This window comes from Peromyscus maniculatus, chromosome 20 (assembly GCF_049852395.1).
Source record: "Peromyscus maniculatus bairdii isolate BWxNUB_F1_BW_parent chromosome 20, HU_Pman_BW_mat_3.1, whole genome shotgun sequence".
Classification (NCBI taxonomy): Eukaryota; Metazoa; Chordata; class Mammalia; order Rodentia; family Cricetidae; genus Peromyscus; species Peromyscus maniculatus.
In genome coordinates this window covers 27,198,256-27,222,339 of record NC_134871.1, presented here as the reverse complement: position 1 = coordinate 27,222,339, position 24,084 = coordinate 27,198,256, and the positions used below count along the sequence as shown (strand labels likewise).

The following is a 24,084-nucleotide window of genomic DNA, read 5'->3' as shown; positions in this document are numbered from 1 at the left end:
TGTCTAAATCAAAAGGAAAGGTTGGAATTCTAATATAATAAAATTATAAGCAATAAGAGCAATTATCAGGTAAAAATTACATTCATAATGTCCAATCCATTTGTATGTGGCATATTTGGAGAAAATACTCTATTACTTATCTTATATTGATGAATTTAAAGTTTTATACCTCAACCCTTTTTTATTACAACTTGTATTACCATCTTAAAACTATCTTTTTAGACCCTAGAATATTTTTAAGATAAACAATTTCAACTTTTATGTCTCTCAATCTTATGTATTTTATCCTTCTTTGTGAGTGTTTTTTTTTTTTTTTAATTTGGTAACAAAGAAACATGTAACTATAACTATCTTGTCTTCACCTCCACTGGAGACCTGAGAAGGATATAATATTACCTGGAGCATTGAAGTAGGAGTCCTACCTACCCCTTCTGCCTAGCTAATGGCCATTCAGTTCTTTGTTAAACTACTCACAGTGATACATCTTCACACAATGAAAAGGAATATTCTATAGCAGGATAATATGTGCACATGGATGTAGGTACCCCTCTAGGCATCCAGCTCTCCTCAAAGAGTTGGAGTTCCAAGCAGTTGTAAGCTACCCAGTATGGCTCCTGGGAATAGAACTCAGTGAAAACTTTAGTGAAAACTGCACCTGCTATTAACTACTAAGATATCTCTGTGGCACCACAGGAATCTTTTAAAGGTGTGCATACATATTGAGACACTATAGTTAAAGATAGTTAATAAAATTTGTAAAGCTGCTTAGCCATCACCAGTAAAACAAATTTTAATTATCTGAGATAAAAAGAATGAAGAACTGAAGGGTGCCTGCCATTTCCTTCTTTTGAATGTTCATTGCTCCCGCCACATACTGACAATCATTTTTAAGGGCACTAGTCTCCTTAGGCAGTTGGCTTTGGAGATCCTGTCTCTACCTTTAGAGGCTGCAGTTACAAGAGGATTGCAGTGCTCATGCACCATTTACTTGCGTTCTGGGTCTCTTACGTTTATTTGTTAATTCTGCATGTGTGTGTGGGGGGGAAAGCGTGGCACTTCCACAGCATGTGTGTGGCTGTCAGAGGACAACTTTGGGGAGTTGCTTTTGTTCTGTTGTGTGTATCCCAGGGTATTGGACTCAAGTCTTTAGGCTCGATGGCAAGTGTTTTTACCTGCTAACCTATCTCACTGGCCTAACTTTGTTTTAAAAGCATTTTTAAAGATACTCCCTTTTTTTTCTTTACATTTATATATTTATTATTTACTGGGAGGTAGGTGGTAATTGCAAGTACATTAACTCTCTAGCCATCTTGACAGCCTTGTGACTTAATACCTTTTTATCTTTGGCTTTCTGACATAGGAATGGCTCTAATGTCAGTATATTTTATTTAATATCAACAAACTGCATATCTTTCTCATATTTAGGTAAAATATGCATAGATGCTTCAATAATTTGCTCGATAATAGTTCTGTTTATAGTTTTTGTATTTTATATACCTATTTTAAAGGAAACTTCTATTTTTAAAATATTACCTGGATTTTTAGAGTTATGTAGAATAAGCTTCTTCCTAATTAATAAGGTCCAGTGACTAGGCCGTCTACTCATTGGTCATTAACTTGTATGCAGTGAGTTAAAGGTCAAGTATAGGCGGCAAGAAACAACACAAACATACATTTTCTCAAGAACCAGGGTCCAAGAGGGCAGGAGACCTGTCGAGGAGATCTGGTTCCTCATCAGTGTTGCCTCATTGGAACTGACATGACTTGCTAATTAAAGCAGTGGCAGATCCTATATTGAATGTGAACTACAACAGAGCACAGTCTCATCAGTCCTTCCCTAACTTAAGATATTACTCTTCTCCTTTCCTTTTCCTTCTCCTCCTCTCTTCCTCTCCTTCTCCTTTTTTTTTTTTTTTTTTTTTTTTTTTGACTGTGCTCTAATTGGTATGTGTGGATAAGTTGGTAAATCCTGAGAGCCCAAGACTGGTTGAAGACCTACAGGCTGTGTTTTAACCCCACGAGCCAGGGTATATTCTTTCAGTCTTTAGAACCCAGAATTATGGTTTTAGCATTCATGTGGGGCATATTGCTATTGGCTTTACCACCAATGTCTCTGGTACAGGGGAGTCATTACAATCTCTGGATTCTAGTTCCAGTAAACAGTTGCAGGAGACAAACAGCAGGCAGGGCCTTCTAGTGTTATAGCTCTGAAACAGGTCTTAGATTCTGGAATCCTCAGCCTTATAGTAATCTAATAGCTATGACATTGCAGTGATTTAACACTGTTCTAACACTACCATCTACTTCAGTGCTCCAGAGAAAGGGGTATCCTCTAATCTGGCTCTGTTACACTTCTAGAATATTCTACAGCTTTTTTTTGAAACTACATGCAACAAAGATAAAAGAATCCCGTATTGTCAAAAGCACATTTTGCATGTTCCATGGAGCCAAGTTAATCTGTGAAGAATATTGACTGGGTAAAGAAAGTATCAGAGGACTGTAAAAAGTCAATAGCACCTCTAAATTTGTGGGCTTAGGCAGAATGAGGAAGATCATGACTAGTGGATGTTGAAACAGGCGGTCTGAGATCCAGATTAAATAGGATTGCATAGGGTGACTAGTTCCTTAGGAAGGAAGGCTAGGAGACACGCCCCGAGTTGTACGGGCATCTGGAGATCTGTGTAAGCTGGATAATGAAAGGCTAGATGGGGAATGTATATCTATAGCATATTGTCTACTGGTTAATAAATCATTATTGAGAATAAAGAATTTAAAATTAGAAGGATTACTCACAAGAAAAAGAAACAAAATCAAAAGGAAGAAGGGTGTTTATTGATTTCCATAACTCAAATGATCAGCAGGAAATCCAGATCTTGGGCACAAAGTAGTGCTAGAGACTGCACCGTCAGGACTTTGTCTTTTCATGGCCTGATTTTCTCTTACTGATCATAAGTTTCTTGGCTGTAGCAGTATGATAACATGGCTATGATAACCTTTAGTTCACAAGCCTAATGCTTCATAATTAAAGACAAACAGATCTTGTTTAGTGTCCATTGGAAGCATGCCTAGGGAGGATTTGCCTGACTTGTCCTGGATCGTGTGTCCATTCTTGCATAATTGTTATGTACAAGAAGATTAGTTGTTATGATTGGTCCACTGTTATCACAGTTATGTATCCAAATATCATGACATACAATACCAGAGAATAAAAAGACAGCAGAAATATGGCTCATAAGTGTAATTTCTGTGAGCAATTATAGTTTGTTTCTATTAATGTTTTATTTTATAATTAAGTATAGCATAATTAAAAATGAGCAGATAACATATGCTGCAGTCACATCCTGTTCTGAGAAGAATTGAATAATGTGGGTACTGTACACATGTCTATTAGAGATTGAGGATAAAATCTAAAATAGGCATGTTCTACTTAAGCCAGACTAGGAACTTGAGAAGTCCCCCACTGAGGATCAAAGCCAGGGCTTAAGCATGCTAACCAAGTGCCCTATAGCAGAGCTGTAGCTCCAGACCATGACTTTTTGAGATGGAGGTCTTGCTCTGTAGCTCACCCTGGCCTGGAATTTGTGGTCTTGCAGTCTTGGCCTCTAGGCTTTCTAGTGCTGGGATCACAGGCTTTGAAAGTCTGCCTTACTATTTTGATTTTTAGCGTAGAGTTTATTCAATCAGGGGACAGGAATTAGGATGTATATAATTTTGAACAGCCCAGTTCTTGTTTATATAATTTGTAATTTATTTCTCAGCTTTATCTGTTTCGTTGTAATTTTTTTCCTAGAAATCCATGAACTTGAGTCATTATAAAAGTGATTTGAACTATAATGTCAGTTAACTATGAAGTTCTTTGAAAACATGTTGTGGTGTTGATAAGTACATTGCAAGTGTCTCGAATGTGAAGTTCTTTGGAATAAGTCAGTTATTCTAGTTTTTATATGAATTGGCAAGAATTCAGCAAAAATTCAAATTCTTTTTTAATGCAGTCTTTTCACTCCCTTTTAGCAGTCAGAACGAGATTATAGTTTCCAGATGAAATTCTGGATGTCAACATAGTGATGACATATATTTTCCTGGTTGGCTCAGCATGAGATGCAATTTTGCATGCCATGTCACGCTGACTAGCAGAATCCAAAAACCATTATTTCCCAAGGGGCTTTCAAGAGTGAAACATCTAATGGAGTTTGTGTTCTGATGAAAATTTTCAGGCATTATTGCAGTTTGTCATAAATTGCTTGAAGCTTAAAATACCATCTTGCCATTAGAAATTAAAAAGGAATTGTAAAGGTCATTTTCTCTTTTAATTATTTAGATGTGTATTGCCAAGTGAAGTTACCAAAAATATTGATCATTGTAAAATACAGATCAGAAATAAATAAGATCTGTGAGATAATCCATAAAGGATTAAAAACAGTAGTTTTGACACTAACCTGAATTCATCTCAAACTAATCACATACTCTGATTTACTTCAGTTATAAAACAGTATTAATGTTATTCCTAATAATATGCTATGTGCCCAACAAAGATATGTGGAAGCTCTTTAAAATTGTATACACACAGCAGCAGGTAAAGATCACATTTTGTGTGTGTGTGTGTGTGTGTGTGTGTGTGTGTGTGTGTGTGTGTGTGTGTTAGGTATTAAAAAGAAAGTGTAGACTTGAAGCATAGTAGAGCTTATTTTATCTCACAGTCACTCCCTTGAAGACCTTGGGGGAGTATGTGCAAATTCCTTTAAGTCCATTCCATGGTTATCAAGTAGAACACTAGCTGTCAGGCCTGATGATCTGTGCTCAGTCCTTGCCCCTGACTGTCATACATGCTGTGGAATAAGGGCATCAACACTAATATTAAAACATCATCCATTATATTAGTGCATGTATGTAGAACACTTAGTTTACATTAATGCTCTCCGTTCAGCTTTATATTTATTTGTTATCTCAACCGGTTTGTAGCAACAGTAGTTTTCTTCTTTATGAAGGCTGTCATATATCTATTTTCCACCAGCTTTCTGCTTAAGTATCTTGAACGTTCCTTAAGTCTAGAATGTGTTTTGACCTATGCTTTCTTAAATATGTTTATCTCTATACCTCTCCTTCTCCTGCTATGTGACATGTTTGTGGCTGAAATCAAGATTCCTGCCTCTTGGTCCTTTCCATTCTGTCTCTAGTTCTGATGCTGGTTCATCCTTCTGTCTCCATGCTGCAGCACTGGCTGTGGCTGTCTCACCTCAGTGTTAGCATTTCCAGGAAGTCCTAATGATTCTCAGTGGTACCCTCCTCCATCCCTTCAGTCTTGCCATATTCTCTGCTGTCAGTTATCTGCTTCGTTCTTTAGAGTCTCATTTTCTTTCTTTTTTTTTTTTTTAAAGATTTATTTATTCATTATGTATACAGTGTTCTGCCTGCACATAACCCTGCAGGCCAGGAGAGGGCACCAGATGGAGGGCATTACAGATGGTTGTGAGCCACCATGTGGTTGCTGGGAATTGAACTCAGGACCTTTGGAAGAACAAGCAGTGCTCTTAACCTCTGAGCTATCTCTCCAGCCCAGAGTCTCATTTTCTTAATTGAATGTAGGATGCCATGAAAAAAATTGACACAAGTACCATGTTCCTGAGCATGTATTGACCAAAGTTAATTCACATACAAACCTGCAGTAAATCTGATGTGTTTCTACAGTGCTTGTCTGTGTCACACCGTGTAGCTTTCCTGCCGCCTCAGTCTGAACATGCAACATGCATGCTTTGTATTACATTTGCCACTGTGCAACACAACACCAAGGAAAGCTGCTGAGATAACTTGACTCATATTCAAAACTGTGTGGTGAGGTACAGTGTTTTTACTGCATACAATGTTTCCTGATGTTATGGATACCTAGTGGTTTAATTATGGGAAACAAGGACTTTTAAATATTTTTCTTGGTGTGTAAATATCAAATTATTAGAACTTTGGGTTTTAGTATGTTAGAAGTTTTATTTAAAGATTGCTGTTTGAGTTGCTGACTGAGTTTCATGACAGTGTTTCTGTGTAGGTGAATGGATGCATGTGTTTCTTCACTTGCGTGTACATATGCCAGCCCTGGCTTGCTTGTCACCCCTCATGACCTAGGCATCTTTTTCGTTTGTTTATCTTTGTTGTTGTTCTGTAAGTTTGAAGTTTTTAAAAACAAATTTCAATTTTTTGACATTATGGATAGAATAACATCACTTCTGCCTTTATATTACATTACTTCTTTGAGAATTCCATACAGTATGTTTTAAATAATCTTATCCACTCTTTCCAGATCCACTCCTCTTTTCCCTACCTACCCAATTTGAATCCCTCTTTGGACACCCATTTTGGACATGTCTCACTGATCTGGAACTCCCCAATTAGGCTAGGGTGGCTGGCCGTTGAGCCTCAGGAGTCCCCATCACTGCTGCCCCATGCTGGGATGGGAAGCATAGACTCTCACTCCTGACTTTGTAAAATGAGTTCTGGGAATCTGACTCAAGCCCCATGGTTGAATAGGAAGTACTGTATCAGCTGAGTGCTTTCTCAGCCCTGCCTAACATTTTCATTCTGAAATAATCTTTTTCATTTTGATATAACTGCAAGTAATTCATATATAAAGATTATTTTGTACTGGAAGCATAAGAATACTTGGGGACACAATCCAGATTTTAACATTTAACCACTGCCATTTATTGCTATACCATATTGCTGTGCTCAGCTGTCACTGTGGATAGACAAATATTCCAATAGTATTATATCATGAACAATTCTATGTTATGTATACTTAGGTCCAAATTCTGCAAGTTTATAAAAGACTAAATATAATTTTAGGAAACCATTGTGTTGTTCGAATCTTAGATGGTCTTTTAATAAAAAGCCCAGAGCCAGATATCAGGTTGAAAGCTGAAAGATCAGAGAAGCAGGGCAGCCAGCCACTACTTCTTACCTCTACTAAATCCCCAGCCTCAAGAGAGTAAATTCTTGTTTCCTCATGCCTTATATTCCTTTCAGTGCCCTGCCACATTACTTCCTGGGATTAAAGGTGTGTGTGCTTCCCAAGCAAAGGCATGAGATCTCAAGTGCTGGGATTAAAGGTGTGTGCCACCACTGCCTGACCTCTGTGTCTAATCCTCAGGCAAGTTTATTAGGGTACACAATATATCCCCACATTTCCCCCTTTTTGTCTAAAATAATAAAAGGTTATACCTAATAAAAAACTACATACATTAAGTATATACAGTATATATTGCCAAGAATTACATTAGCAATCTGTCCATTAACATTTGACAGATTAAGAGAAAACACTCCAGTATTTATCTTATTTTGATTAGTCCAAAATGTTGTACCTAATTCACTCTCTGTCCTTACTTGTATTACCAACCAAAAACTATCTTTTGATGTCTTTCAAACTTACACGCTTTATACATCTTTAGTGAATTTCTTTTCTGAATTTGTTAACAAGCAAAACTATAACTATAACTAGTCTTCAACTCCCTCAGAGATCTGAGAATGAAGTAATATTACCTAGTTAAATAGGAAGTGCAAACAAGCGACTTTCAAAAAATGTGAGGAATGACAGAAACAGTTGGCTGCCTAGAGAGTCACCTGAGGTGTCTGTGCAACGTCAGGGCATCCATCTTTGACCTACAGGTCTAGCATATCTTCCAGATTCATCGGTAAAGCAGGATTTTTCTGAAGGTCTGTCCTACCTTGTCTTGGTAAGGTGCAGCAGTCCTTTCTTTTGTGTCCTGTTTGTTCATTTTGGACAGCATACTGTCAGCAGTTGAGTCATGGGCACTGTCTGGCCGGTGGCTACCTTTTGCTACAAAGAAAGTAAACTCCATATGGAGTTTCTTCAATGCCCATTATCTTCTCTGAAATATATTGGTGCTGCCTCGAGCAGACATGTCTCATTGTCAACAACAACAACAACAAAAAAGAACCTATGTTATTAAAACATCTTAAATGCCATATTGTATAGATCTCTGAAGTGTTTGAAGATGACCTAAAATATATCTGTTTGATCTTGAAAATGTACCTAATCTGACTACAAGTTAGATTATAATAACTACTAACTTTCATTTTTTAATATCCTAATTAGTTGGTAATAATAACATTCAAGGACTAGGAATTTGCATTACATTGTTAAATGAACTGTTTAGGCACAATACCTTGAACAAGATTAGAAATATATGTGCAATACTTTCTAACAAAATTAATCTCAAATTTGTATCAATATACATAATTTGCATACAATATACAATAGTCCAAACCAATGTAAAACCTTTAAAACTAATAGTTGCTTTCTAAAAGTAGATTCAATAATCTACCTTTTAATCTTATCATATCCATATTCTCTCCTTTTTCTCTTTAGAGTTGATTCAATAATCTACCCTTTATCCATCATTTTTTTTTTCAGAGTAGATTCAGTAATCTACCTGTTATCTTATATCTATATCCTCGTTTTTTTCTGAGTAGATTCAATAATCTACCTTGTATCTTTATCTATCTATCTATCTATCTATCTATCTATCTATCTATCTATCTATCTATCTATCTCCTCTTTTTTTCTTTCCCTTTCTTTTTTTTTCAAACAAGAACTCTATATTTAATTTTCTTTGTCTAGCATTTTTCGTGACAATTAACAATAAAAACTTGTAACCAACTATCCTAAATAATGACAATTATCCATAACCCATTGAACGACCAAAAACCACCCACCCCACCTCTTGGGAATGTCGGCGTCGTGTTCTTAAAATTACTTCCTGCTCTCTAGGGGCTAAGGAATCTTTAGGGTATTCTGAAAAGAAAAATTTTGGGTTGTCGAGTCCTGGGAGAGGTAGCTGTATCATTATTTGTTGTCTAGTCTCTGCATAATGGGAAACTGCAGGGCTTGTCTGAAGCCCTTGCTCAAGTTATCTGTGAGGCTGTATCATCCCAGATAGCCATCTTGAAATTGTCCTGAGCAGTTTGTAGTCCAAAATTGATCTTTGGGTGATGTTTGTCAGCTTAGTGGTATTATCATTGTCTTTATGGAATCTTCAATGTGGGGCCCCATTATCTTTTTGGAGACTTCAAAGTCACTGTTAGGCATGGTGATGATTCACTACAGAAAACTGATAGAGACTCAAACCTGAATCATGTACAGGAAGCTAGATGAAGCCTTTTTTCTAGAATTAGTTAGTACTCTATATGACCATTAATATCATGACAAAAATTTAAAATATTAATATATTAATCTTATAAATTTTGATATGAAATTGATACCTTAAGAAAAGCGCCCCCACGCCCCCCCCCCCCGAGACAGGGTTTCTCTGTGTAGCTTTGCGCCTTTCCTGGGACTCACTTGGTACCCCAGGCTGGCCTCGAACTCACAGAAATCCGCCTGGCTCTGCCTCCCGAGTGCTGGGATTAAAGGCCTGCGCCATCACCGCCCGGCTTTTTTTTTTTTTTAAGATTTATTTATTCATTATGTATAGAGAAGAGGGCGCCAGATCTCATTACAGATGGTTGTGAGCCACCATGTGGTTGCTGGGAATTGAACTCAGGACCTCTGTAAGAGCAGTCGGTACTCTTAACCGCTGAGCCATCTCTCCAGCCCCCAGAAAAGTTTTTAAGAGTTAAAATAAAACCAAAGAATTATAAGATTAGTGGCAATAGAATAGACCCTTAATTTTGTTTTTCCTTTTTGTCCCAGATCAGTTGGCTCTTCAGACATGATGCAGAGATTTTATGTTTTCCTTTTAACAAACATGCTTGGGTAGAAAAGGAGAGAGTCGTACTCTAACTCCAAAGCCAGCTTTAATTTTTAATTGAACTGGGACTACTTAAAGACCATTTGCATCATGTATCTATAGAGAACACCAGAAACAAACATTTAGGAAGATTTATGAAATTTTATCCTGTTAGATATGTGATATACAAATAGGCCAATTTACTCTTTTTCTTGGGACATTTTTTCTGGATGATTTGTCTTTTTTCTTCAGATGTCTCATTTGTCCAGTGTTGTTCAGATTCCTTAGCCTTCATTCTCCTGAAAGTCAGAAACAAAAACCTTTCCCCAACCCTAACTTTTTGGAGGATCCTTTTTGGCAAGGTATATCTGATTAAATAAGTTAGTTTAAATTGAATAACCACCTATGAGATCTCAAAATCCTGCCCCCACAGTGACACAATTGCTCCAACAAGGCCACACCTCCTAATAGTGTCATTCCCTATGGGTCAAGCATTCAAACACATGAGTCTATGGGGACAATACCTATTCACATCAAGAGATTCAATAACCTCAATGATTGATTTATATGCATCATGACATTTCAAATGAACAGTATTTTTATAAGAGATATAAACATTATTAGCTTTTTTTTTTTGATGAGTTCAAAGCTGACACTTAGCTTTTCCTGATCATCTGATAAGTGCTACAGTTGAAACACTAAGTTAAATTGGTTGCCAGCATAATACTTTTTCTACAGCACGCAAATAAATAAATAAATAAATAAATAAATAAATAAATAAATAAATAAATAAATAAGGTAGTCAATAGTGATAATACATCCCCCAAAATAATTATTTATGTTATTTTTGAGCTAATAAAATTTATGTCTCACTATTAACCTTATTCATTGCTAAAACAGAAAATAAATGTTTAAAATTACACTGTGGTAAATGTAACTTTAATACACCCCAGTAATAAAAAGTAACTCCCTTTAAGAATTATTTGTAGTATGATAGAAATATGACACATCCTCTATGCATTTGGTTAAATAACATGTCATAGTGCAGTATTTGAACGACAGGAAATGAATGTAGCAGTTGAAAGAATAGACTCTGAGGGCTTTGTGTGTAGAGTCCAGTATTTCTGTTGCCACTGCCTGTCTAGGGACTTGGGGTAAGTTAATTAACTTCCTTGTGATTGGTTGTCTTATATAGCAGTCTTGTTGCATCTGGATAATAATGTATTCTTTCTGGGCTGTTAATGGGTTTAATGGTTGATTGTTTGTATGTGTAGTAAGTAGGTGCTGTAGAGGTTTCAGTAGTGAGTGTAATTCTGTATTAGCAAAGGTTTATGTAGAATATTTATCCTGCCTAAAAAACATACTGAATTGTCATCTTAGTTCCTGACAAACACGATACACAAAAGTGAGCTGTTAATTGTTAGAAAATATGGTAGATTGAAAATAGTGTACATTTGTATTTCTAATTGCCACATTGTTATTTAATGATAAATGTTAATTATGGTTTTTCTGTAGTCAGAAAGTTTCTCCGGTCCCACCAGGCCCCTGCAGTCCCATGGTCCGCTTATAAAATAATCACTCAGAAGCTTATATTAATTATAACTGCTTGGCCATTAGCTCAGGCTTATTAATGACTATCTCTTACGCTTAAATTAACCCATAATTCTTATCTGTGTTCAGCCATGTGGCTTGGTACCTTTTCTCAGTTCTGCCTTGACATTTGGCTTCCTCTGTTTCTGGCTGGTGACTCCTGACTCAGTCCTTCCTCTTCCTAGAATTCTTATCTGCTCCCCCCGCCTGTACTTCCATCCTGGCTACTGGTCAATCAGTGTTTTATATATCAACTAATAAGAGCAACACATATTCACAGCAAACAGAACAACATCTCACAGCACTTCCCCTCTTCTGGCTAATCAAAAAGGAAAGTTTTAACTTTAACATAATAAAATTACATATAACAAACTGTTATCAAGCAAGAATCACAGTTATAATATCTACTCTTTGTATTTGTCAAAATTAAAGAAAACATTCTATTCCATATTTGTGATTCTACAGTTTCATATCTAATTTATCTTTTATCATAACCAAGGACAATTATAACTATCTAGTCTTTAACTACATCAAGGACCCCAGAAGGAAATATTACCTAAGTAAACAGGAAATACATTATAAGCAACTTCCAAAATTCTGAAAATGACAGAGATAGCTGCCTACCTGGACAGTCCTCCAAAGTTTCTCTGCAAGGTTGGGTCATCCATCTTCAGCCAATAGGCCTAGAGTTTTTTAGTTGCTTCTCTCTGTGTCCGGCAGAATGTCTGGTAGTTTCCTCTGTGAAGCAGGAACCTGAAGAACCATTTCACCTTGCAAAGTTCAGTGGTTACCTTCCCATGGGTCCTGTATGTTCAGTTGATAAAACATTTTGTCAGGCAGTCCAGGCAAGAACAGTTTCTTGCCCAAATTGCCAGTTTTGCCAAGAAGGTAAACTCCAGATGGAGTGTCTTTGATGTCCATCTTTGTCTTTGAAGTAAATCGGTGCTGCCAAGAGCAAACCTGTCTTATCATCTAGGAATGTCTAAATTTTACAACATTTTTAAATGCTATATTCTGTAAGTCTTTGATGTGTTTGTAGATTACCTACCTAATTGAAATATATCTAGAAAACTTAACTAACATGACTATAAGTTTGATTGTCATAGATGACTAATTATTAATCTGTATTTCTCAACTATACACTACAATTTCAGATGAGTTGCACAAACAAAATACTTTAAACGAGAGTAGAAATATATGTACAGTATAACAAAATTAACTTTAAATTTGTATCAATAAACTACAATCCATAGCAATGTAAAACATTTCAGTAAGTTGTTACTCTTTAAAAGTAGATTCCCTAATCTATCCTTTTATCCTATCATATCTATATCCTATCCTCCTTTTTCTTTAGAAAGATATTGACTATGACCAATAACAATAATAATGGAATATGTTCTCTGAATTTGTCAAATGCAAATGGACTAGACATTGTTGATGTATTTATTGCTTTTATATATTGTATATAGTTATTGTACTTATTGTAAATAGTTTTTCATATATTATCTATAGGTTTTTTATTTTAGACCAAAAAGGGAAAATGTAGTGATGTATTGTGGACCCCCCCCAATATACTGTGATCCCCAATAAAATTTATCTGAGAATCAGAGGAAAAAGTCAGCCAATATAAGTACACATAGCAGTTCAGGCAATGGTAGCACATGCCTTTAATCCTATCACTTGGAAGGCAGGGATCTGTCTGGATCTCTGTGAGATCAAGGCCACACTGGGGAACAGAGCCAGGCATGGTGAAATACGCCTTTAATCCCAACACCAACCATAGTGGTCTGGAGTTTGTACAGATAGACAGGAAGTGACAGAGCTGGGCAGGAATTGAAAGTGGTGTAGCTGTGCTGACAGAGCCAATGAGAGAGCAGAACAAAAAGTCATAAATGTGTGGGTAGACAGGAAGTAGCTCTCTTTGGAGACTGAGGTGTCAGTGAGGTGAGGTTGGCTTGTGACTTTTCCTATTTCCCTGATCTCTCAGTTTTTCATTCCTATATCTGGCTTCGGATTTTTATCTAATAAGACCCTTGAGCAATTCTTCTATATTTTTCTTACTTGCACAATTCCTTTAGGCTACAATCAGATTAAGGACTGCGATTTTTAAAAATTGTATCATTTGAGGACTTCATACATGAGTACTGTATCTACATTACTTCCTCACACCAGCTTCCTTATCAGATCATTGTGTGGGAGAACACTGTATTTACAGTAAAGCACACAACTGTCTTGGGATGTGGCCCCATTTCATTGTTAAGGGGTAGTTGCATTGATAATATTACTACTCTCTAAATGGATTTATTCCAAGTTATAAAAGTCATTACTTGGCTATAATATTTTTCAGTAGTTTAAAAAGTTATCATAAACCTCTGTGAAAATCTTTTATATTCATATTTCCAAAAAGATTTTAATTAAATTGATAGAAATTTAAAATATGTTTATTTTGCCATTTTCTTATGCAAAGAGGTCCCAATGAGTATAAAGCTAATTTCTGTTAAGTAAATCAAGATAGGTAATTGTTATAAAGCAATTTATATCCAAATGTACACAGTAGATCTACCGTGTTCACTTTATTTACCATTTTCTGACTGACCCTTCACAGGTATTTATGCCATGGTTTATTGTTCAGTTTCCTGTTGATTTTTGTTTATTTAATAAACAAGTTCTCACTAAAATTTATGCACTGGTTTAAAATATCTTTGGATTATATCACAAATCTTTAGTTTATTTCTATTTTGGAATATATCAAAATATGTTTTTGTCAGTGCCTTGAATTGTACCTCATCTTCAACTAGCTGACTTATACTTTTTACAGAAGGTAGTAATTGTTCAGCATTTTCTGTCCTTCCCTATCACCTTTTCTTCCTTTTCTTCTTCTTCTTCTTTCTTCTCCCTCTTCTATTTTCTTTTTTATATAAATTACCTATTTGTAGTAACATTTTCAGTTTAATTTTCATATGAATCTACTAAGTTAAAAATACATAATTTGCATGTTGTTAGAAATTTAAAATAGCTTAAAGTTATTCTTGAAATTGTAAACAAATTTGAAGGCCTGTAGTTCTTGATGAACAAAATTTCATTAACAGTGGAATATCATTTTTATTTTATGATAACCATAGCTTTCTGTATACTTGGATTAATTTTTGTCACCATGAACTCCTTTGTAGTTGAGAAATTCTATGAGTCTTTGTCATCAGAAATATTCATTTATGAGAAGACCCATTTTCTATCACTTTATGATGGTGTGTAGACGAATTTCTAAATGGTCTTATTAAATAAAAAACATGAAGCCAAATATAGTAGTGAAAGCCTTAGAGATCAGGGAAATAGGAATAGCCACCAGCCCACGTTACCTCACCAGCTGTGTAACTTCCAAATGCCTTGACTTCCTGTCTACCCAGGCTGTTATTGCCGTGTTGTTCTGCCCTCTCATTGGCTATCTTAACCCAACTACCTCACTTCCTTGTCACTGCCTGTCTGTACAGACCTCCAGGTCCCTATGGTTGGTACTGAGATTAAAGGTGTATGTCACCACGCTTGGCTCTGTTCCCTAGTGTGGCCTTGAACACACCGAGACCCTGCCTGCTAACTGATCAGATTAAATGTGTGTGCTACCACTCCTTGACTTTTGTGTTTACCTAAATTTGCTTGCTATTTTCTCTGATCTCCCGGCAAACTTTATTTAACGTACAAACAAAATATCACCACATTTCAGCACAAATAAAATATCACCACCATGGTGAATTAGTCTTTCACAGAATTTTTATTGGCTTACTACTTTTGTGCTTGCTGAGAAATCAATAAAGTTACAGCTTAGTAAGTGTTCATAAAGGGGTGCCTTTCTGTGTAATCAATTAGCGCCTTCCTTCCCTCCAGAAGTTAGCCACAGCCATTGGTGACTTGAATTGCTGCTGATATCAGTAACTTTAGAGGACAAAGTGTTGTGGCACATATGATCTCAGATAGTTGCAATGAATTTAAGCAGAGAAAGAAACCATCTTAGAATACTTTCAGTATAGCTTTGTGAAATTATAGTGTATATATTTTACTAACTAACAAGCTGTTCTTATACTTAAGAGTCCCGACCACTATCAGTTCCTGTGAAGGCCATGCTGCACATTCATGAAGGTTGTAGAAGTCCTGAAGAAAGAATGAAAGAATTTATTGGAATATTATGGAATGCAGTGAAGAGCCTCACACTACAGGTAAATTTAACTATTAGAAATATTATGGTTCTTCTCATAATGTTATAAAATTGTAGCATATTTAATTGTGATATAATATTTCTGACAACATTCCCATGGTCTGCTCATGTATATTGAGGTTCAGGTTGGTGTCCTATAACATTTCAGGGTTTCATTTGTTTTCTGAGTCTCTGATTCCTCAGTAGTACTTGGACATTTATAGAGAACTATTTTTGTGATTTTGGTGAGATTGTCAATCATACTGTCTCAAGTAAAGCATTATAAGCTGGTTACACTTCAATTAATTGAATTTTCTCCTGGGGAATTTCACCCAGATTGTGGCCAGTGATGAAATAATCATATTTTTTGATGTCTGGTGATCTTCCTGACTTATCTTCAGTATCAGTTATGAGTAGACATTTTTGGACAGGCAGATGAATAGTCAATCACATTAATTATGAAAGCATGTTTTATAACATTAACACTAACAGTTTTGTATATGCATGGTAGCTTTTTAGCAGGGATAAACCTGAATTCAACTCTAGGAATTGCCCCTCCTCCTATCAAAATTGAATGGGAAAATTCTGGAAGATAATCCATGTTTCCCTTTGAGATTTTATTTTTATTTAAAACTTAAACTGTGGTATCTTTAGATTCCATACCCAAAATATGCCCATGACATATTGTGCTGGCTGGTTTTATGTCATCTTGACACAAGCCAGAGTCATTTACGAAGAAGGAACTTCACTTGAGAAAATGCCCCTATCAGGTTGTCCTGTGGGCTAGTCTGTGGAACATTCTCTTGATTGATGATTAATGTAGAAAGGCCTACCTCACTGTGGATAGGAGCTATAAGAATGCAGGCTGAGCAAGCTATGAGGAGCAAGCCATGCACAGAGCTTCTCCATGGCCTCTGCATCTGCTCCTGCCTCCAGGTTCCTGCCTTGAGTCCCAGCCCTAAACTGTGTTCGTGATGCTCTGTGACAGGGACCTGTGAGCTGAGCTGAACCTTTTCCTCTCTAAGTTGCTTTTGGTCATGGTGTTTTATCACATCAATAGAGACCCCAAATAAGAAACAGACTAATAACATTAAACAAGAAATGAATTTGGTTACAGTTTTGTGTATTTGTTTTGTTGTAGCACAAATAGAAGGCTGATAATTTTGAAAGCCCATAAACATATAGGTAAATAATAACATTTTAAAGTATGTACATCATGTACATTCTCTTAAGTCTTTGAAGGCCAATATATTTAGTCTCACAAGTAGTAGACAGTGTTTATTCATAGATTTAATTGTTTGGCAAATGTTTAGTTGACAGTATCATACATTTTTCTGTCAATTTTATATTTCCCCTAAGGAAAATGGCTTATCACCTATACCTCAACTCTGCTTAAACTTGTCTGACCAATAAGTGAATTTTATTGATTGCCCTAATAGATTTCTTCTGTGGAACAAAATAGTGAACAACATAAATGAAATGACATTAATCTCTGGTGGCAAAAATCGTCCTTTACGTATTTAACAGTTGTTTGTTCAGGACCTAGTAAAGGCTGGGCACTGTGTTGTGTGCTGTAGCACACATGAAATGGTGTGTGCTGACTTAGAGTTCATAGTCTGCTGAAAGTTTGTAATATCCAGAAATTCTCTGAAATATTGTCAAGTAGTTTCTTTTTGCACTACTAGAGAGTCTCACATATTAATGAAGCTCTCGGCCACTGTGCTTCCTCAGTCTTGATTGTAAGCTTTTCCATGTCAGGCCCATTTCCTTTGTCTCTGTGTTCCTGAGTTCCAGCTCACATCATTGTTGATATTCAAGAGTGCACAGATGAAAAACCATGGATGGCGCAGTTTACAATGTTCATTTTTCTTTAACTTGAAATTGTCCCTTAAAGAATAAAGGACATTCACTTAAAGACCACCTAGCACAGCATTAGAAGGCATTTACATATGAAGTGTTTTATAAGATGGTCACTGACCAGTTCCGATTTTTCAGATTAGTGTGTAAATAGTTCTCTGTAAATGATTTGCTGGCACATTTGTACCGCACATAAATAACAAAAATCGTTTTTTTCCTTTCACTGGAAATAGATTCTTTCCTCATGCAATATGTCCTGATTACAGTTTTCCCTTCTTCTATTCCTCCCAGTTTATCCCCACCTCCCCTTCCCGCCTCACCTCAGGATCTACTCCCACTCTGTCTGTCCTTGGGAAAGAACAGGCTTCTAATTTTGAAATCTCCCATATAGAGCCAGAGAACACCACGGCATAGATCTGTTTAATCACACATAAACTTGAAATTTAAGAAAAAGGATACACTGCAATAATTTCATTTGTTAAACTATGAATACCAAACCTTTTTCACTTTGTTGGTTACTCTCTGTGTCTCCTACCTAAGTGCATAGCCCCTGACCCGGTAGGAATTAAATAGAGGTGGTTCTACTTCAAGAATTTGTAATAACCTCTTACTTTCACCCATGAATGTGTTCAGTGTTGGCAAAAGAGCATGCTGCTACCAAAACTGAAACAAGATCCTTGAAACAGAAAGGCTGTTGCCATGGAGAAATGAAGCAACACTCAGTGCCACTGCAGCGCATTAATGAAGAGCATATTTTTTTAAGATCGTTTGTGTGTGGTGTGGTGCAGAGGGTCCCAACCAGGTGGTTTCCATGAACAAAATCTGACCCCTGACTCAGGATGTCTTACTGGCAGATTACTTCATTTTCTTTCCCTTGGATTGTCAGGTCCTTTACATTAATGCAGAATTTACAGCCTCACATTTATGCCCAGTAACATAAATCACTCAGAATTTTACATTAAACCACAGTTTAGACACGAGTTTTAACAGTTATTCTAAAAATGTGAAAAGATTCATGTGATAGCCTCGGTGTATAGAATACATGTCACTCTATAATAATTTTGAGTGCTCGCATTGTGTGTGTTTAGATTCTAATCACCAAAGAAATCCTCCTCACATGTGTCATCTTTAGAAAGCTTGTCTTCTAGACTGTTTACCTAGCTCTTACTATATTGTTATATATGCATTATTATTGTCACCCTGCTAGGAAAGAGTTGATGCTTAAGTTAGTAGAGTGGGATGCTTTATGATTTTGGAAATTAGAGTGCAACCAAAATTGTATTTCTGATGCTGACTTTCTGTATGTGGTCACATGTTTTAATATCATTAAGTGAATGGCCTCAAATTGTTGAGAACATTTTTAACATGACATCAATATCTATATGAAATGTTATTCTTTATTTATATTTTGTTTTTTTAACCTGAGTTAGGAAAGAATGCTCACTTAGGTTATGCCATTTTAAACTGTACAATTAAACATTACCAATGCATTATGTTAATTATTTAAAATTTACTAGTGTTATATATAAGACTATTTAGACTTACTTCTTTTTCTCTCTCTTTCTGTCTCTCTCTCTCTTTGGTTTTTCAAGACAGGGTTTCTCTGTGTAGCCCTGGCTGTCCTGGAACTCACTCTGTAGACCAGGCTGGCCTGAAACTCACAGAGACACACCTGCCTCTGCCTCCTTAGTGTTGGGATTAAAGGCATATGCCACCACGGCCCAGATTGACTTATTTCTCAATGAAGTACATTGTGATCTTGAGCTGATCAACTCTTTTACACTTGCATGCTTAAATTTCCTGAGCTGTAAGATAAGGTTCTAAAACTTACTAATATTTTCATAATACATAATGAAGTAAAAAAGGCACACAGGCCCTCTGTGTGTCTTCATGAGTTATTTTTTTTTTTTTTTAAGAAATCCAAATGACAATTGAAAAAGTCAGTTGATATATCATATACATTTGTTTATGCAAAAGATTATGTGCCATATTTCCAGAAATATGAAGCCAACCTAAACCAGGTTGTTTATTTGTAGGTTAGTGAATTATTTATTGTGTCATGGAAATCTACGTGGAATGCCATGCTCTCATTAGAAATATATTACCTTGAAAGAAGGGATATTACTATACCTATTATTATATTTTATAAAATATAGTATCCTTGCTAACCCAATTACCTGAAGTATCCCAAGGCTTAATAAGCAATACAGTTTTCATCTTACCTTCAAATCACATCTTTAAATCACATCTTTGTTGTATAATTTCTATAGGAAACTAACAAGTTGTAGTTTATTTTTGCTTAACAAAATAACTCAAGTATGCTAAAATTTGAGGCAATATTATAGCCACATACAAAATATTATTTTGTAATAGTCAGCTAAGACTAACAGAACTTAATCTTTACTGGTTCTGAATTCAGAAAACAAACAAACAAACAAACAAACAAACAAACAGTTATCACTGAATTTTGCATTTGGACTTATTTGGTCTTAATGTACTGTAAGTCCGGTGAGTTAAGTAAACATTTTATGGAAAATCACAATTTACTTAATAACTTGAAGGCTAAAATCAGAAAAAGTGCTTTGATTTCTAAGACTTTTCATTTTACCATGTGTAATACATATGGCGTGCACGCACACACACATTGCCTCATAGGGTGTACAAACAAAGTTTCTTACATAGACACATTCTTTTTTTTTTTTTTTTGTTTTTTTTTTTTTTGTTTTTTCGAGACAGGGTTTCTCTTGTGTAGCTTTGCGCCTTTCCTGGAACTCACTTGGTAGCCCAGGCTGGCCTCGAACTCACAGAGATCCGCCTGGCTCTGCCTCCCGAGTGCTGGGATTAAAGGCGTGCGCCACCACCGCCCGGCCTTTTTTTTTTGTTTGTTTTCTTTCTTTCTTTCTTTCTTTCTTTCTTTCTTTCTTTCTTTCTTTCTTTCTTTCTTTCTTTCTTTCTTTCTTTCTTTCTTTCTTTCTTTCTGACACATTCTTTTAATGGTTGTTTAGAGCTGTGAACTGAGTATTTTATGTGTATGTTCATCTATTTTAGTCTGTAATTTTAAAATACAGGGTCCCGAATGGGCATAGAAATAGCATTATTAAAAAAAAAAAATTGCAGCCTTATCTGGCTGCTGCTAACCAAATCTAATGAACTGGAGAAGCAGGGCGATCTTTCTCCATTTCTCTGCACATTTTCTAACTCAGTCATGATTCTTGAAAGGTGGTGAAGGGCAGCTGCAGTTTTGATGTCATGTCACTGGATGCTTTAATCAAGTTTGTAGCTTGAAACAATACTTTTTCAATTGTTATTTGGATTTCTTAAGTAAAATAACTCATGAAGACACACACAGGGCATGCTCTCAGTTTTAACTTCATTATTTATTGTGAAGTTATTAGTTCAAATGTATGTTTGATCTCACCTGCATATTTTCATTCTGCTTTTCTTTTCTAGCTTGATGTCCAGTCTTGCTGTGTGTTCATTCCAAATGATAGCCTGCCTTCCCCGAGTACAATTGTATCTGGTGACATCCCTGGGACAGTAAGAAGTTGGTACCATGGACAGACCAGCACACCAGGAACAATTGTCCTTTGTTTGCCACAAATAAAGATTATCAGTGCTGGTCACAAGTGCATGGAGCCTCTGCAGGAGATTCCCTTTGTCATCCCACGGCCCATCCTTGAAGAGGGTACATTTAAATATTTTTTCAATTTTCTAAGAAAGCACCATATTGATTTCCAAAGTGGCTGTACAAGCTTGCATTCCCTCCAACAGTGGAGGAGAGTTCCCCTTGCTCCACATCCTCTCCAGCATAAGCTGTCTTCAGTGTTTTTGATCTTAGCCATTCTGACAGGTGTAAAGTGGTATCTCAGATTCACTTTGATTTGCATTTCCCTGATGATTAGGGATGTTGAGCAATTCCTTAAATGTCTTTCAGCCATTTGAGCTTCCTCTGTTGAGAATTCTCTGTTTAGCTCTATAGCCTATTTCTTAATTGGACTGTTGGGCATTTTGATGTCTAATTTCTTGAGTTCTTTATATATTCCGGATATCAGCCCTCTGTCAGATGTGGGGTTGGTGAAGATCTTTTCCCATTCTGTAGGCTGTCACTTTGTCTTGTTGACTTTGTCCTTTGCTCTAAAAAAGCTTCTCAGTTTCAAGAGGTCCCATTGATTGATTGTTTCTCTCAGTGTCTGTGCTACTGGTGTTATATTTAGGAAGTGATCTCCTGTGCCAATTCGTTCAAGAGTACTTCCTACTTTCTCTTCTATCAGATTTAGAGTAACTGAACTTATGTTGAGGTCTTTGATCCACTTAGACTTAAGTTTTCTGCATGGTGATAGATATGGATCTATTTGCAGCCTTCTACATGTTGACATCCAGTTATGCCAGCACCATTTGTTGAAGATGCTTTCTTTTTTCCATTGTACAGTTTTGGCTTCTTTGTCAAAAATTATATGTTCATAGGTGTGTGGATTAATGTCAGGCTCTTCAGTTTAATTCCATTGGTCCACATGTTGGTTTTTATGCCAGTAGCAAGCTGTTTTTATTCCTTACCTCTATAGTAGAGCTTGAGGTCAGGGATCGTGATGCTTCCAGACGTTGTTTTATTGTACAGGATTCTTTTGGCTATCCTGGGATTTTTGTTTTTCCATATGAAGTTGAGTATTGTTCTTTCCAGATCTGTGAAGAATTGTGTTGCTATTTTGATGGGGATTGCATTGAATCTGTAGATTGCTTTTGGCATCTTGTTATTTTATGCTGGCAGTTGTAGGTTCTCTTCTACCCCCATTTTTTGTTTTATCCATATGAGTGCTTTGACTGCATGTATGTCTGTGCACCATATAAGTGTAGACTGCAGAGACATCAGAGGAGTACATTGTATATATTAGAACTGGAGTTACAGACAATTGTGTGTAGCTGGACATTTCTTCTGTTCCGCCCCAGTTCCCCAGTCCTGCAGCCGCTTTTGAACAATAATTACTCAGAGGCTTAATTTTAATTACAAACTGTTTGGTCTATAGCTCAGGCTTATTGCTAGCTAGCTCTGACAACTTAAATTAACCCATTTCTATTCATCTATGTATTGCCACATGGCCGTGGTGTTACCAGTCTACTGGCATGTTGCTCTTTGGGCAGCAGGCTCGCATCTGCTCTGACTCTAACCTTCGTCTCCCTCTGTTTCTCTTGGATTTCCCACCTGGCTATGTCCTGTGTTGCCACAGGCCTTAACAGCTTCTTTATTAACCACTAGTAACAGCACATATTCACAACCTACAGAGAGACCCTCTCACAGCAGCTGTGAGCCACCATGTGGTGCTGGGACTTGAACTCTGGTCCTCTGGCAGAGCAGCCAGTGCTCTTAACTGTGTGGCCATCCCCCTGCCCTGTTAGTTTTTTGATATGTTAGTATATATCAACTTCTACATGAGGATTTATTATAATTGTACTGTGTACTGGTATATTTTGTTGCTCTCATACTTTTAAATTATAATTTATATATTAACATAAATTACCTATAAAATATACAAGATAATATGATTAAAAATACAAACAAGGAAGTATTAGGATGAAAGTTGGTTTGAGTTTATTTTATTTTTAAAAAGGCTTTATAAACTATATTTTGATTATATTCCTTCTCCTTCCCTAATTCCTCCCTGGTTATCACAGCCTCTCTACCCTCCCAACTTCATGTCCTTTTTCTCAAAGAAATCCAAAATAACAAAAACCAGGAAAACAACAGGAAAGAAAATCCAAACTAACAAAAAGAAGATCAACAGGACATAAGAATACCAAAACAAAAGGAAGAGACCACAGAAAATACAGGGAGCCTATTTTGTGTCAGTCAGCTACTCCTGGGCATGGGACCTGCCCTGGAGTGTGGTTGACAGACCCAGTGTCACGCCATTGGAACAGCACTTCTTCTTATTCCCAATGGGTACCAGTTGCGTAGCTTCTTCTCTAGAGTGGGACGTGTGCTCACTTTTCCTTCTCAGTGCCAGGACTGTGTCTGCTTTCAGCAGGTGCAAGTCTTGAGGGTGATGTCACCTTCCTGTGATCTTATGTGTGCCAGTCCTGTTGTGTGGGAGACATTATTCATGTGGAGTCACCCAGCAGCTCTGCTCTTGCTCTGTCTCCACTTCCTGGTGGATCCCTGTGGTCTGATAAAGACATCCCATCTTGTCTGAGTGCTTCCAAGTCTCTCCCTCTGCCCCTTGTTCACTTGTAGATCCCGTTCCTTACCGTTGACTGCAAGTAGAAGCTTCTCTGATGGCGGTTGAGTGGTGCTCAAATCTACGGGTATCGCAATATGTCTGACACTGGGAATCTTTTAGTTATTATCTTCCTTTAATTGAATAATAGTATTAGGCCTGTGACCTGTCTAGTCATAGGTTCTTCTTTAGCAGTGTTATATACATACATGGTTTTTATTTCATGGACTGGCCTTAAATCCAAACAGAATGTGGTTCATTAGTCCCATAGCATTTGTTCCTCTATTGCTCTGGTATATTTTGCAAGCAGGTCTCTGTGTAGGTTGCAGGGTTTATAGCTGGGTGAAATTGATGATTACTTTTCTCTCAAATTCATGATTACTCTGGTAATGTACAAAGTACCTTCCAGGACCATAAGCACTAGTGAGTATAGGTAAAGTTTCTAGTTAGGCACTAGCTCAAATTCTCCGATGCCATAAGTAAGTTTTCCCTTCAATGATTAGGAGCT

At 36.6% G+C, this 24,084-nt stretch overlaps 1 protein-coding gene across 8 annotated transcripts in view; it reads left to right on the top strand.

Annotated features, from left to right (window-relative positions):
* The window catches only part of Vps13b (vacuolar protein sorting 13 homolog B), a 568,282-nt gene that overhangs the window by 215,663 nt on the left and 328,535 nt on the right, over positions 1-24,084 (top strand). For all 8 annotated transcript variants that reach the window (XR_013046389.1, XM_076555926.1, XM_042264499.2 and 5 more), the window contains exons 22-23: positions 15,405-15,532; positions 20,818-21,052. Coding sequence is in view for 7 of the 8 variants with exons in the window: in XM_076555926.1 (XP_076412041.1) it covers positions 15,405-15,532; positions 20,818-21,052 (363 nt within the window). In the remaining variant the exon portion in view is untranslated. The remainder of the gene's footprint in view (positions 1-15,404; positions 15,533-20,817; positions 21,053-24,084) is intronic.